Raw genomic sequence first — 13,455 nt, 5'->3', positions numbered from 1 at the left:
AAGATTGTGGTCAGTCTGAGTGTCACATGAAGCTTTGGCTGTATCTCTAAGGGATAGTTTAGGAATGATCACATCTGGTCCCACAATGGGTTGGAATATCCCCACATCCCTGACCCAAGAAAGGAATAGCTATGCACAGTGATGTCACCGTGTCCATTCCTGTCATTCTGTTAGAGCAGAGAACGTCACTGACTTTGTAGCAATAGAAACCAATAGAAGCGTGACATTGAAGACTTGGTTAGAAAAACAAAGAACCTGTCTTTCCTGGGTACTCTAAAGAAATCTTCCCAGAGCTTTTTTTTAAAATCTCTTCCTCAGAATAAGAGCTACTCCAGCATATAAAACTTTGGTCACATGTCTGAAACTGTCCATACAGGATGGTAGTTAACATCTCCACATCTCCGTGAATGCTGTCAGGAGACTCCTGTTCTGCCAAGAGATGGAATTGGCCCCATCTCGAGCAGGCTGCAGTGTCTCCTTGGAGAAGATGCGTTCTAGTTTTAGGTGGTCTTAAGGGAAAGAAAGCACTATCCACAGAAGCTCTTTCTAATCCTGTCTCGAATTGGACAAGTTCTAAATAATGTAGTAGTTAACACTATTATCCTTGAACCCAGAGCCTCACACGTGGTGTGAGTCATTTGTACAGAAGGAACATGAATGTAATAAAGAATCCAAGCAAGACGTAGTGCCCCCCAAACTCCAAGTAAGGCTGGCGTGTCTGGCAAGAGACGATCTTGCTAACAGAGACTCTGGTGCCTGAGCTGGACCTCAAAGACTCTGAAACCTCTGTAGAGACTGCTTTCAGAGGAGACCTGCAAACATGTGATGAGCTGTTTCTCCAGAGTCGCACTAGGATGCAGGTCTTTGGATGATCAGGCCCGGCCACTGAAGCGCACGCTGTTCTCTGCTGGATGCAGCTCTGTCCCAGTGCTTCCCAGCCCCCTGGGATTCCGGTAGCTGCAAAGCACTGCTTCCTTCTGAGACCTCTGTCTCTAAGGACCCCAGAATGTTTCAGGCCAATCCCTGACATCATCAGACGGCCTCAGGTCCCTGACCTGGCTCCCTCCCCAGCATCTGTTTTGTGTCGACTTCTAGGAATCTGGAGTGTTGCTGGGTCGTGACGCTGCTCTAGACAGTTGAACACTGTATCAGCAAACTATAGCCCATAGGCCAAATCCAGAAGCCTTTCATACTGTCTGCCAACTCAGAATGGTTTTTTACGTTTTAAAAGGGTTGTGAAAACAAAGAACATGTGGCCCACAAAGCCTGAAAGGTACTTACTATCTGGCCTCTTCCAGAAAAAGTTTGCCAGCCTCTGCCGACTCTTAAGTCCCTACTTCTCTGACATGCAGCTGTACCAACAGCTGTCACTGGCTGCTGTGTGAAACTGAAAAAGGGACAAAGATTATTTATTCTGAAGCGCTCTTACAAGAACAGCCTCATTCATTCATCTTCCCATTCAAGAAACTCTGTTGCGTGTCAACTGAGCACCAAGCATTCAGAGATGTAAGGCACTGCTGATGCTTTTAGAGGCTCTGCCAATCTTAGGAAGCAGAGGACACCTAGCAAATGGAATCAGGGCTGCCCTCCACAATACACACTCCCACTTGCTTCCAGAAAGCTTCCCCCCTCCATACCCGTCCCATCAATCCTCCATGCTGTCTTAAGAGCTACCCAGTTCCACACCCCCAGACAGACTTCACTAGCATCTTCCCAGCAGACCCACACTTTATGGTCCCCTGATGTTAAACCCTGGAGAGCATCAGAGTTACCTGATGCTTTTTAAAGATACAAGTACACAAGCCCCACCCAAGACCTACTAGAATCTCTAAGGGTGAATATTCGAAATCTAGTTCTAACAAGCTCCCTAGATGATTCAGATATACGCAGTGGTCTCCAAACTAATCACAGAAACTGCTGCTCAGGCCTTCTCTTTCCCATCCTTATTGTAAGGTGCCTGTCCTCATGCCTCTCCTGGTAATATTTCCCGGCCACTGGTGCTAAAGTTTACACAAGCCTCCTGGAGACAGTATTAACCCATGATCCTACTTTGTAAACATGTAACATGCGATCAGGATAGCTGTGAACAGCGGGGACCCTGGGAAGCTCTCTGTAAGGCAGGCCTGGCTCATTACATCCTGGAGCTCTTCACATTTGTTTCTTCTAGTTCCTTGAGAATTAGTGGAGAGTTCAATTTAAATGATCCTCCAGAGAGCTTTTGAGGAGAAGGCCCCAGCTACATTAACTGTTACAAAGAGCTGTTTTCAAAATTGAGGCCATAATTTACAAAATTGCAACTCTTCTGACTGAGAATGGCCTTGGTTCTAGGCAGATCTATTCTGTAAATAAAGAGGAAAGATCTGATGAAATCAAGCTGCTTCAGTGTGTAACTCAGAGGGTACAGTTATGTGTATTTACACATTTTCTAGATGATCACAAAAGGCATTCTATTTAAATAGAAAATTTTAAAAGAATGAAACCTGTAGGAATATCTAGCTCAGTCCTTATTTGAAATTGGCATTCTGGTTTAAAATACCCTGGAGAAGCTTCCCAGAAACTATGAACTCACTCTATAAAACCAAAACAGACCAAATTCTGTTATTATCCATCTGTAAGATGATGTTCAATTTGATATTAGTATTTTATATCATACAATGCTAGGAAAAGTTTGAAATGTTCCATTTAGGGACATACTTACTATAATATGTTACCTTTTGTATAGAGCCACAGAAATTTAAAATGCTTGTACAAGCTAGAATACTGTTGCTGGTAGCCAACATCTGCTTTGAAGAGTCACATGAATTGTCTTGAGAATAACTTCCAGAGAGTGCTGATTTAAACCAGGGTAATTTTAAACAAAGCACCTATTCTTTAGATATTAAAATTCTCTATTCACTTTATGCCAAATCATCCTAGAAATTGAATAATTAATTAAGTTCCATAGAAAAGCTAATATGTAACTAAGAGGCTATTATCAGGAGAAAGCTCTGAGGTGTCTGTTCCAGTTTTTAAAAATTTAAGGTGTAACCAACTCTGATTTCCCCCATTATAATGGCAATAACCTATAGTTAAGTTCCCAGTAATTTTGAATTTTACTTTGAGGGCTGATTTTTTTCATCCTCTGTTCTGACAGTAGCAAACTGATGAATTTGAGTTTTCCTTCTCCTCCTGCTTGCCTTCCCCACCCTACCTGCACACAAGTGCTCTTTTTAATGACCTGCTGCTGCTGCTAAGTCACTTCAGTCGTGTCCGACTCTGTGTGACCCCATAGACGGCAGCCCACCAGGCTCCCCCGTCCCTGGGATTCTCCAGGCAAGAACACTGGAATGGGTTGCCATTTCCTTCTCCAATGCATGAAAGTGAAGGAGGACCCAAGTAGGATTGTTCAAAAGAGGAAGATTAAACTTCCAGACTCATCAGAATTCAAAGTAGAGGTTCTGCTCAGCCCAGGAGGAAAGTCTGTACCGACTGCAAGGATGGACCCCCTGAAGTCGGTCCCACGTGCCCAGCAGTTGCATTTGCATGTGATTTTCAAGAACACATTTTCTTCTTCCCTTCGTGAAGCCTCAGGGATATTTGTTTAGGGAAATAGCTTTCGCTTGTTAAAGTTCTCTGCATTGTCAGAGAATAATCGTTTCTCATGGACTGCTCTTTTGAGAGTATTATGTGACCAAAAAAAAAAAAATTGACAGTACTCATAGGGTAGGAAGGCAATATGAAGAACAGAAGGTTTGGACATAAAGACCCCTAAAGCCCAAGATATGGGCCAGTCTTAATCTATCACTGTTTGATGTGTAAGAGACACTCAGAAACCCACAGTTAGAGAAGTGGGCAGTGCGGAAAAGAGGCTCTCATTAAGTACCTGGCCAAACCAGAAAGCTTAGTAGCTCACCAAAAACAAAGCCTCTTTATGTCATTGTGATTCCAAGTAATGAACAGACTTACATGTGCCAGTTTTTGTAGAAACTGAAGTAGAAAGAATTTGATTTCTGAACTGGTTTGCTTTGCAAGTTAATGAATTGTTCCATTAACTTTCAGTTTTCTTCAGGCTGCCGACACATCTCACTTTGGCCTCACCTGGTTTCCCTTGTCATTTTCTTCCTTTGAAATTCCCCTCCCCCCCCATAGGCTTTACTTTTTTTTTTTTTTGCAAGTCAAAAGTCCTTCTTAGTTTGTGTTAAGTAAAATTGGTCACTTTGCGGGTTTAGAAGCTTAGAGCAGCCCATATAAGCTCCTTTTATACATGAACAGACAGTTCCATCCCCCCTTAAAGAAAAAGGCATTTGAGACTTAGGTCATTTCAGACTTGCAGCTGGTTCTGCTCCTGCCCACTCTAAAGCAGCCAGTGTGGGCTGCACGGGCTGGACTCAAAGCACAGGAGCACAACACTGTCGCCCCAGTGCTTTGGTACCTGCGCTTTTGGGGAGTCATCTGCTCCCAGAGCACTTGCTACAAAAAGAAGAAAACTTGCCCATCCAGTGACCTGCTGGCACGCCAGCAGGGAATGAAACTAGGTAAGCCTCCAGAAGGAAGGAGCAGTGTATCCTCTAGGCAGACTCAGAAAGATGGAGGGCTGCCAAAAGAAAAGGTAGCAAAGAGAGGGAAAGGACGAGGAATTAGTGGTTAAGACGTAGATATGATTAAAGGAAGTGCTATTCCTTTTGATTGTAAAACCTTTCCTCTTTTGGAGGATTAGATTACAGCCATTCTTTTGGAGGGGAGAGAGGTTGAGCAGTCCCCCACAGTCTGCCTTTTCCCACCCTAGCCAAGTTGTGGTGAACAGCCTTAAGATTCAGACTTAGAGGGCACATGACTAACCCACCTGAGTACTGCTGCACTGATACCGGTGGAACGTCCATTGTTATTAACCAAGCTTGGAATGCCCTGAGCACCTCCCTGAACCCTGGAGGATCCAGATGCTAGCCTTGTCCTCCACGCACATGGGGCACAGTGGCTTCTGCAGTCATGAATGCGTGACACTTCTTTCCCCGCAGGTGATATCCGCAATGACCTGTACCTCACCCTGGAGAAGGGGGATTTTGAGAGAGGGGGAAAGAGCGTTCAAAAGAATATTGAAGTGACTATGTATGTGCTTTACGCAGACGGCGAAATCTTGAAGGTAAGGTTTGCCGGTCAGTTTGAAATGGCAGCTAATCCTGTAATAATTTTAGTGTTTCTGTGGACTTTGTCCAGAGACCCATCCTCCTCAAGAGGGACTGAACTCAAATCACTTCCTAAGACTCTTCTCCACCTTAGCTTCTCTTCAGGGAAACCCTGCAGTATGCTCTGATAATGACTTCCAGGGTCATACAGCCTTTTCAGAAATTCTTCCTAGTGTCTGACCTGAATCCTTCCTGTCCTCATTTAGACCTATTCCCTACAGTTCTGTCCTACATGTTACTTTTTCAGCCACCTGTCTAGCATCCAGCTGCTTAGTTTTGGTAACTGTTATTAGGTCCCACTCGTTTGGACCTGTTATTAGGTCCTAGAGCTAATATAGAAAGTTATATTTGCTCTTTAGTAAATAGGTATACCCACTTGCTGTTACCAGGTTATGTGACAAGGAACATCAGACTCAGGCCCCCAAAGGTGATTTCCAACCAGTGCAGCACAAGGACCCTCTGACACTCTTGATTAAAAGAGAAGACCCGGAGTGCTGTTTTTCTACTTTCATTATGTCAGTTTTTCCCTTAGTCAAGTCATGGTCAAGTCCTTGGTAAATGAGAAGGCATTGTTTGCATGCCACATGGTAGAAGGCAAATCAGTCTTTTACAAACCTTGCTTCTGTGTGTTGACAGCAGCCTCATGAGGTAGGCAGAACAGCAGTGATCATCCACATTTTACAGAAGGAAAGAGGTAAACTTAGTACAGTCATCTCTCAAAGCTATTTAATAGAAAGAAATGGAGGGTAGATGTGGTATTAGAGATATGTGTGTCATTAAAAAAACCCACCTCAAGGACTAAGGCAATTCTTGTTTGCATGAGTAATGTGGGGGTCAGCAGAGCTCTCAGCTGTTCACTCTGCCCTGTGTGGACAGGGAGCTGCTCCGGATTGTATTGCCTGCAGCTTCCCGGGGGGCATGGGACTGCATTTTCACAGTAATATTTGGAAACTGGGGTCAAGTTAAATCTGGTCTACCTTGGTTATGTCCAAGAACAGTCAGCCACAGGCAACATAAAATGCCAGTACACCTTTGGGCTGAAGATTAGAAAACCAGTTCTCTCCGTTTTGTTATTTAATTATTTCTCTGATCTGGAAAGCTCTGTGTACGGTTGACTTCACTGAATCCATTTCTTTCTTAATGAGGATGAAGAGTCTGCCTTAGTGATTCAGATGGCACCACTCAGCTTCCTTCAGGTGAGCTGAGTGGTGTGTGCGGTTGCCTCTGCTCCAAGGAGAACAAGGAGCACTGTGACTGCTGGCTCCTTATGCCATCTTCACAGTTGCCCCTAGAGTCTGAATTTCAGTCACCTGATAGATTTGGCCTGATGGAAAAATGAGACCCTCACAAAGGAAGAAGTGAAATGTCCAGAGAAATCCAAGGGACCCCCTCCAGTATGATGGTATGTTGCTCTGCTTCTCTCTTCCAGGACTGCATCAGCTTGGGTTCAGGAGAGCCCAACAGGAGTTCCTACCACTCCTTCGTCCTCTACCACAGCAACAGTCCTCGCTGGGGAGAGATTATCAAATTGCCCATCCCCATCGACCGGTTCCGGGGCTCCCACCTGCGCTTCGAGTTCAGACACTGTTCCAGTGAGTGAGATTTCTCTCTCTACGTTGCTTTGAGAATATAAATATAACTCTTCCTTCTCTGAGACAGAAATAAGAGTTTTATTAGTATCAGGGCAAGAAAATGAGGAGTTGTGTACACAGAGGTGGGATGTCATCAGAGACTCTTCTTTGGACAGTGATTCAAAAACGTGGAATCTGGGGACTTCCCTGGGTCCAGCAGTTAAGACTTCATATTCAGTTCCAGGGTTGTGGGTTCAGTCCCTGGTTAAGTATTGTAACAACTTCAATGAAGACTTTAAAAATGGTCCACATCAAAAAGAAATATTTTTTAAAAATGAGATCTGATGTTGTTGGCCTTTTGTAGTGTCTGACTTGGACAGTGGATAATTGCCAGGGTCATTCCTCTTTGGGGGTTTCCTTTGTATATTGTAAACTCCTTCTTAAAGAGCCCCTGGTTTATCAAGACTAGCCATGTAGTTTCTGTTTGGTTCTAGGTAGCGTGCGTACCTTGCGATATAAATGGAAACTCAGCCTAGTACATTTCTGATCCTTCTTACCATCAGGTTGCTAACTATTTAATGAACAAAGTAAGGGACAAAGAAGTAAAGCACACAAGGTGATAAGGAAAAGGGGAATTTCTGTTGGAAAGGGAGGTGAGAGGCCGAACAACTCATGCTTGGCTCTGATTGCAGCCAAAGACAAAGGGGAAAAGAAACTCTTCGGCTTTGCATTCTCACCCTTGATGCGGGACGATGGCACCACCCTCTCCGATGACATCCATGAGCTCTACGTGTACAAGGTACGGAGCCTGAGTCTATCCCCTGCTCAGACCACTCTCACATGTGGTTCTCGGTCAGGTGGTTCCCCCTGAGTGGGCCAGAGGATCTAGGGTGGAGTGCAGGTGGAGACAGCAGGACACCTGTGGGCAGGCTTTTGTCTTTTCCCACAGGTCACGCCAGCAGGGCCTTTGTTTCCAACTTCTCACTCCACTAGTTGTGGAAATCTGTTATTCAGCCCCTTTGTGCCATTACGGCCTTGGCTTTTACATTTGGAAACCTGCCATTTGAGACTCTGATTCTGTCAGCTATCACAGCAAAGCCGGCACAAAGTTTTCTGCACAACAGATAGAGGGCATGAGCTTCGCCATGTTTTCTTTAAAAAGGCGTGTGAGCCATTCTGGGGGAAGAAATGGAAAACACTTTTAAAGTGCTTAGGAAACACTCTTCTAACAGGACCTGAGGTCCAAGGTCCAGCCTCAAGAACCCAAAATCCCTGGGACTGATGTTTTACATGTGGCATGGTTCCAGAAATATTCTGTGTTCTCTACTTATGCCTACAGTGTGATGAGAATAGCACGTTTAACAACCACGCTCTGTACCTGGGCCTGCCCTGCTGCAAAGAGGATTACAATGGCTGCCCTAACATCCCCTCCAGCCTCATCTTCCAGCGCAGCACCAAAGAGTCTTTCTTCATTTCCACACAGCTCTCTTCCACCAAGCTCACCCAGAACGGTAGGCCAGGTGCCTGCAGGGTGGAGCCCTGCACTGTCCCCACTTGCTGCTTCATGTTGCTGGTATTTGTCAGGAGACAGAAATTGTTGCTTCTGCTTTTTCATGCCATAGTGAGGGAATTCTTCTCATTCGAAGTTTAGGGAATCACTTGGTAATAGCAAGCTAAGGGGTTTTCCATGGTTTTACAGATGTGTCTGTAGCCTTGATCGCAGCACTCTGGAGGCTGTTTCACTGCTTCCAGCTATTTCCGTCTCTCTAGATCCCACCCACCCTTGGCAGGGGGAGTCTAGGCTTTGCTTGCCCATGACATAGCCAGGGTTCACCATTTTTGGGGCTTGCTTCCTAGTGGACCTCCTTGCTCTGCTGAAATGGAAGGCCTTTCCAGACCGGATCATGGACATCCTTGGGCGGCTGCGGCATGTCAGTGGGGAGGAAATTGTTAAGGTATGGTTTTCACCTAGTTCACACGTGCTAGCTGAGCAAGAATCTGGGCAGAGGGCCTTACTTCCCCTTGATTTCTGCCTATAAGCCCCTGAGACCACTTTTTAAGGTATATAGTTAAGTGAGTAGAGATAAAGTTATTTTTATTTTTTTCAATTAGCTTCTTTCTTTAAAGTAGGTATCACATCAGGTTTATTACCTTTTAGAAACTATATTTAAGTTTTAAACCCTATTTTCTGGCTTGTTTTTCTTCCCAGAAAGCAAAGTGATAATTAAAGGGCAGCCTCTCAGAAACAGTCCCAGTGTGGGCTGCCACCTGCATGCCTCTAGGTCTCTGCTCGCTTCCTCTCTCTGCTTACTCTGTAAACCTCTACCACAAACCCAGCCTGGTGTCCTCCTAGCCCCACTCTCTGGATTATCTAGAATAACTCTAAATATTCTCCATGAACTGGAACTCCTGATTTTGCCCAGTCTCTCACTTAAGAGTCCAGACCAGAGAACTCTACCCTCCTCTCTGCCTCAACGGCTTTTATGTGTGTGTGTGTGTGTGTGTGTGTTTTCAAATATTGAATGTACAGCTCCTTTGATAATTATAGCTATTTGAGACAGAAATGGAGTTTAAAATGCTATATTTCAAAAACTATGAAGACATCATATAGAAAAACTGATTTTAAAGTTCTAGGTGTCCTTCTTCATTTTACCTTTGGAGTTGCTTTTAAGACAGAAATCTGTTTTCCCCAGAGCAAACTATTATATATAAATTTATTTTGAAAATAAAATTTACAATGTAGTACTATGATCCAGAAATATCAGCAGTTCTAAAGCTGGACAGAGAAGAAAAAAGTTTAATCCTTTTTTCCCTCTGCCCCACCCTGTCTCACCATCTATTTGTTGTTTTTTTTTTTTTTTAATTATTTTTTTCTAAATTTTTAAAAAGAAAATCCATCCTGAACCCTCCTCCCTCCTCCCTCCCCATACCATCCCTCTGGGTCGTCCCAGTGCACCAGTCCCAAGCATCCAGCATCGTGCATTGAACCTGGACTGGCATCTCGTTTCATACATGACATTTCACATGTTTCAATGCCATTCTCCCAAATCTTGCCACCCTCTCCCTCTCCCACAGAGTCCATAAGACTGTTCTATACATCAGTGTCTCTTTTGCTGTCTCGTATACAGGGTTATCGTTACCATCTTTCTAAATTCCATATATATGCGTTAGTATACTGTATTGGTGTTTGTCCTTCTGGCTTACTTCACTCTGTATAATAGGCTCCAGTTTCATCCACCTCATTAGAACTGATTCAAATGTATTCTTTTTAATGGCTGAGTAATAATCCATTGTGTATGTGTACCACAGCTTTCTTATCCATTCATCTGCTGATGGACATCTAGGTTGCTTCCATGTCCTGGCTATTATAAACAGTGCTGCGATGAACATTGGGGTACACGTGTCTCTTCATGTGCTTTTGTGACACTTCCCACCTAACGGCCTGAGCAAACTGACAGCAACACTGCCCAACCCCAGTTGTTACCCTAGGGCTTCTCCACACTGTGTAGAAGCCAGGTGTTTGCCCACCTGACTTGAGCTCAAGAAGAACCCCAGGCACTTCCCGATGGTGAAAGCCTGGTAGGTGGATTCTGCACAATGGACTGAACTCAACTGAGGAGAATGGACATGCTTTGGGTGATTAGCAAGCGCAGTGGAATGTAGGCTAGAGATTCAATTTCAGAAAGGCACCTTGTCCATGAGTGGACATTCTTGGCTCCGTCATTGCAGGGATCAAATCTGTTACCACTGCACTGTCTGTGCTTTCATTTTACAGCTCCATTGACTCAGTAATACACAACATGGTGTCTCCACATGAGAAATAATTTTAAAGTCTGTTTATTTCTTTGTACTTTTATGAAGTCTTACATGAATTTTGTGTTAATTGATCAGAGTATCATAAATTTTTAAAAGAACTCTTTATACAAACAAGCTTTTGAAACTTTATACAAACTAGTTTTGAAACTTAAGATAAATTTACACTCAGGGCATTTTTTCCTTCTAAACATATTAATAATTTCACCAGTAGAGCAGACCACATACTATGAAAACTCTGTGATCTTTTTAAGGATGAGTTGTTACATTCCCGACAAGAGAACATCCTACCAGTATTTCTGGTTTTAGCATCAGTATTTTTCTCAAGCCAGCCAGGAGAGAATGTAAAGGGAATATGCTATCATTTTAATTATTTTTTACTTTTTATTGGAAAATTTCAAGCATCCAAAGATGCAGACAGAATAAATAACCCTACACATCCCTGTCGTTCATCCCTGACTGTCACCAACCCCTGGCCAGTCCTGCCCATAAATCCCTCATCCATGCCTTCTACCTTATGTTGTTTTGAAGCAAGTTGTAAACATTATATCATTAAATTACATTTTGACCAACAGAGTATTAGGTTTGATTTTTGAAGACTGGGAGCATCCATGAATATTTATTATTCTCTCCCTGGACTTTGGCATCTTAGAAAGAAAAAGGCACCTGCTCAAAAAAAGAAAAATGTTGTCTCCAGATCTTTTACCCTCTTTGACATCCCTCATCAGCTGCATTCTCTCTTCTCCTGGGATACTAATTTCTAGACCAAAAAATAAGTTTCTGTAGGCCTAGCTTGTCACATCTTTATCCAGATGTCCTCTACAGAGTTAGGTCATAGTAGACAATAAGAGACTACTGAATTTTGGGGTCCCAGGAAAGTAGGCACTTTTTCTCAAAATGAATTTGACATCAAAATCAGTTAGATTGCCTTCAAGATTGCTATTCTTCATGGGTGGTCTAAATTTTTTAGGTAATTGCTCTTTCTTATAAGTTTAGCACTTACCCAACAGGAAGAGCCTCTTTAGGTCTCTCTTAGGGCCCTTTGGGCTGTAATCAAACACCCAAAGTTCACCTAGTTATTTCTTGGCTAGGTGGAGATGGAATACCAGGTTATTTTTAAGTGGTAGTGTGAGGTCTTAGGAGATCTTTGATTTTGTTTGTTTGGGAGATAAATTCATTGGTGTTTGAATGTCTGACCATGTGTCCAAGGTCCTAGACCTGAGCCCTCTGGTTTTTATGCTATTGCAGTTTCTGCAGGACATCTTAGATACACTCTTTGTGATTTTGGATGATAACACAGAGAAATATGGCCTGCTGGTATTTCAGTCTTTGGTAAGTCTTACCTTTCCTGATTTCTATTGATTATTCCTGTCACATACTTTTTAAAAATCTGAGGAAAGCAGTTTATTTGAGTGAGTCGGCACAAGATGTAGATGTTCCCAACAGGAAAGGGACTAATGAGTGTCACCAGGCAAGACCAACAACCTGCCTACCTGGAACATCCCTATATGAGCTAATCTGGACCTCTGCTTTGTGGTTTTGATACTCAGTCTCATACTATCGCAGGGTTGCTGAAATAGTGACCTACACCAACAAAAGGCCCAGAGACCAATAAAGGAAACAAGACAGCTCGTTTTCCACTTACAAAGTAGATACAGAAATTTTTCTGGTGGTCCAGTGGTTAAGACTGCACTCCCAATGCAAGGGGCCTGGGTTCAATACCTGTTTAGGAAACTAGATCTCACATGCCACAACTGAAGATCCTGAGTGCCACAACTAAGACCCAGCACAGCCAAGTAAATAAATATTAAAAACAAAAACAAAGGATATAACCACCAGAAAAGCAGAGACTCTCTGTGCTGGTCTGAGCATCACACCCTCTCTGTAAACAGTTGTCTGGGAACCAGAGTCTCAGAAGGTTGCTCAGTGAGAAAAGACAGTGATCTGAATATTTAGTGCATTTTGTTGAACATGTCCAGTCCTCCAGGAGGACTATGTATTCAAGGACAACCAGGTACTCTAAAATCTGTATGATAGATGAGCAACAGAGGCAAGAGTTAGAGTGATATTTTTCAAAGTTTGTTTCTCTGACTTTTCTTCTTGCCTCCCTGGCCAACCAACCCTAATTGCTGAAGGGTGCAACCTTTCATAGGATGATTTGGCTCAGAGGACAATATTTTTTTCTCTCTTTTCCAAGTGTTTGAGACACCTTAATGTTTGTGCCACAACACAGATATTGTTTTGTCTTCCCTTGGTCCATATTATACCACTGAGCATTATTGTGAAGAGAGAAGGTCAAAGTCACTGGTGTTGACAAATGAGTCCCAAGTTTGGAATGGAGGCCAGGGTTGTTAGCAATAGTACAAACATGACAGAAATACATACCCGGAGTGGCAGTCTTACATTCACTGGAACCACTGGAGAAAACACTTGTAGTTTGCCATTCCTTGAAGAATCAAGAGTTGTTTCCTTCTGGGGGTAGGTTTGAGGCCTCCGCTGAATTCTGCTACACCTTGTCTCTCCCAGGTGTTCATCATCAACCTGCTCCGAGACATCAAATATTTCCACTTCCGACCTGTAATGGACACGTACATCCAGAAGCACTTTGCTGGAGCCCTGGCATACAAGTAAGTTGCATTTGGCATCATCATTGGGACTTGTGTTTGACTAGAAAGACAGGCTTTTGCCATTGAGAATGATGTTACCTGTGGGCTTTCTGCTGACATTCTATACTATAGTTTATTGCATAGTTTTCATACTTTTCCTTCTAAGAAATGATGGAAGAGCTGCTAAAAATGTCTTGTTTTTTCAGTAAGAAGCATGTGAATAGCTAAATATAGCATCCACAAATAATATCAAAGGAAAGAAAAGACAGTCAATAAAAGAGATAATACAAAGAGTAAACATGG

General features: G+C 43.2%; 1 protein-coding gene across 9 annotated transcripts in view; it reads left to right on the top strand.

Moving 5' to 3' along the window:
- DOCK3 (dedicator of cytokinesis 3) overlaps window positions 1–13,455 on the top strand; it is a 304,753-nt gene that overhangs the window by 216,966 nt on the left and 74,332 nt on the right. For all 9 annotated transcript variants that reach the window (XM_070359225.1, XM_070359222.1, XM_070359224.1 and 6 more), the window contains 7 exons: window positions 4,995–5,119; window positions 6,592–6,754; window positions 7,426–7,532; window positions 8,073–8,244; window positions 8,591–8,688; window positions 11,795–11,878; window positions 13,073–13,173. In XM_070359225.1, coding sequence (XP_070215326.1) covers window positions 4,995–5,119; window positions 6,592–6,754; window positions 7,426–7,532; window positions 8,073–8,244; window positions 8,591–8,688; window positions 11,795–11,878; window positions 13,073–13,173 — 850 coding nt within the window. The remainder of the gene's footprint in view (window positions 1–4,994; window positions 5,120–6,591; window positions 6,755–7,425; window positions 7,533–8,072; window positions 8,245–8,590; window positions 8,689–11,794; window positions 11,879–13,072; window positions 13,174–13,455) is intronic.

The sequence above is a fragment of the Bos mutus genome, chromosome 22 (genome assembly GCF_027580195.1).
Source record: "Bos mutus isolate GX-2022 chromosome 22, NWIPB_WYAK_1.1, whole genome shotgun sequence".
Lineage (NCBI taxonomy): Eukaryota > Metazoa > Chordata > Mammalia > Artiodactyla > Bovidae > Bos > Bos mutus.
The sequence above is the reverse complement of the archived record's forward strand: the minus strand, read 5'-3'. Positions and strand labels throughout refer to the sequence as shown.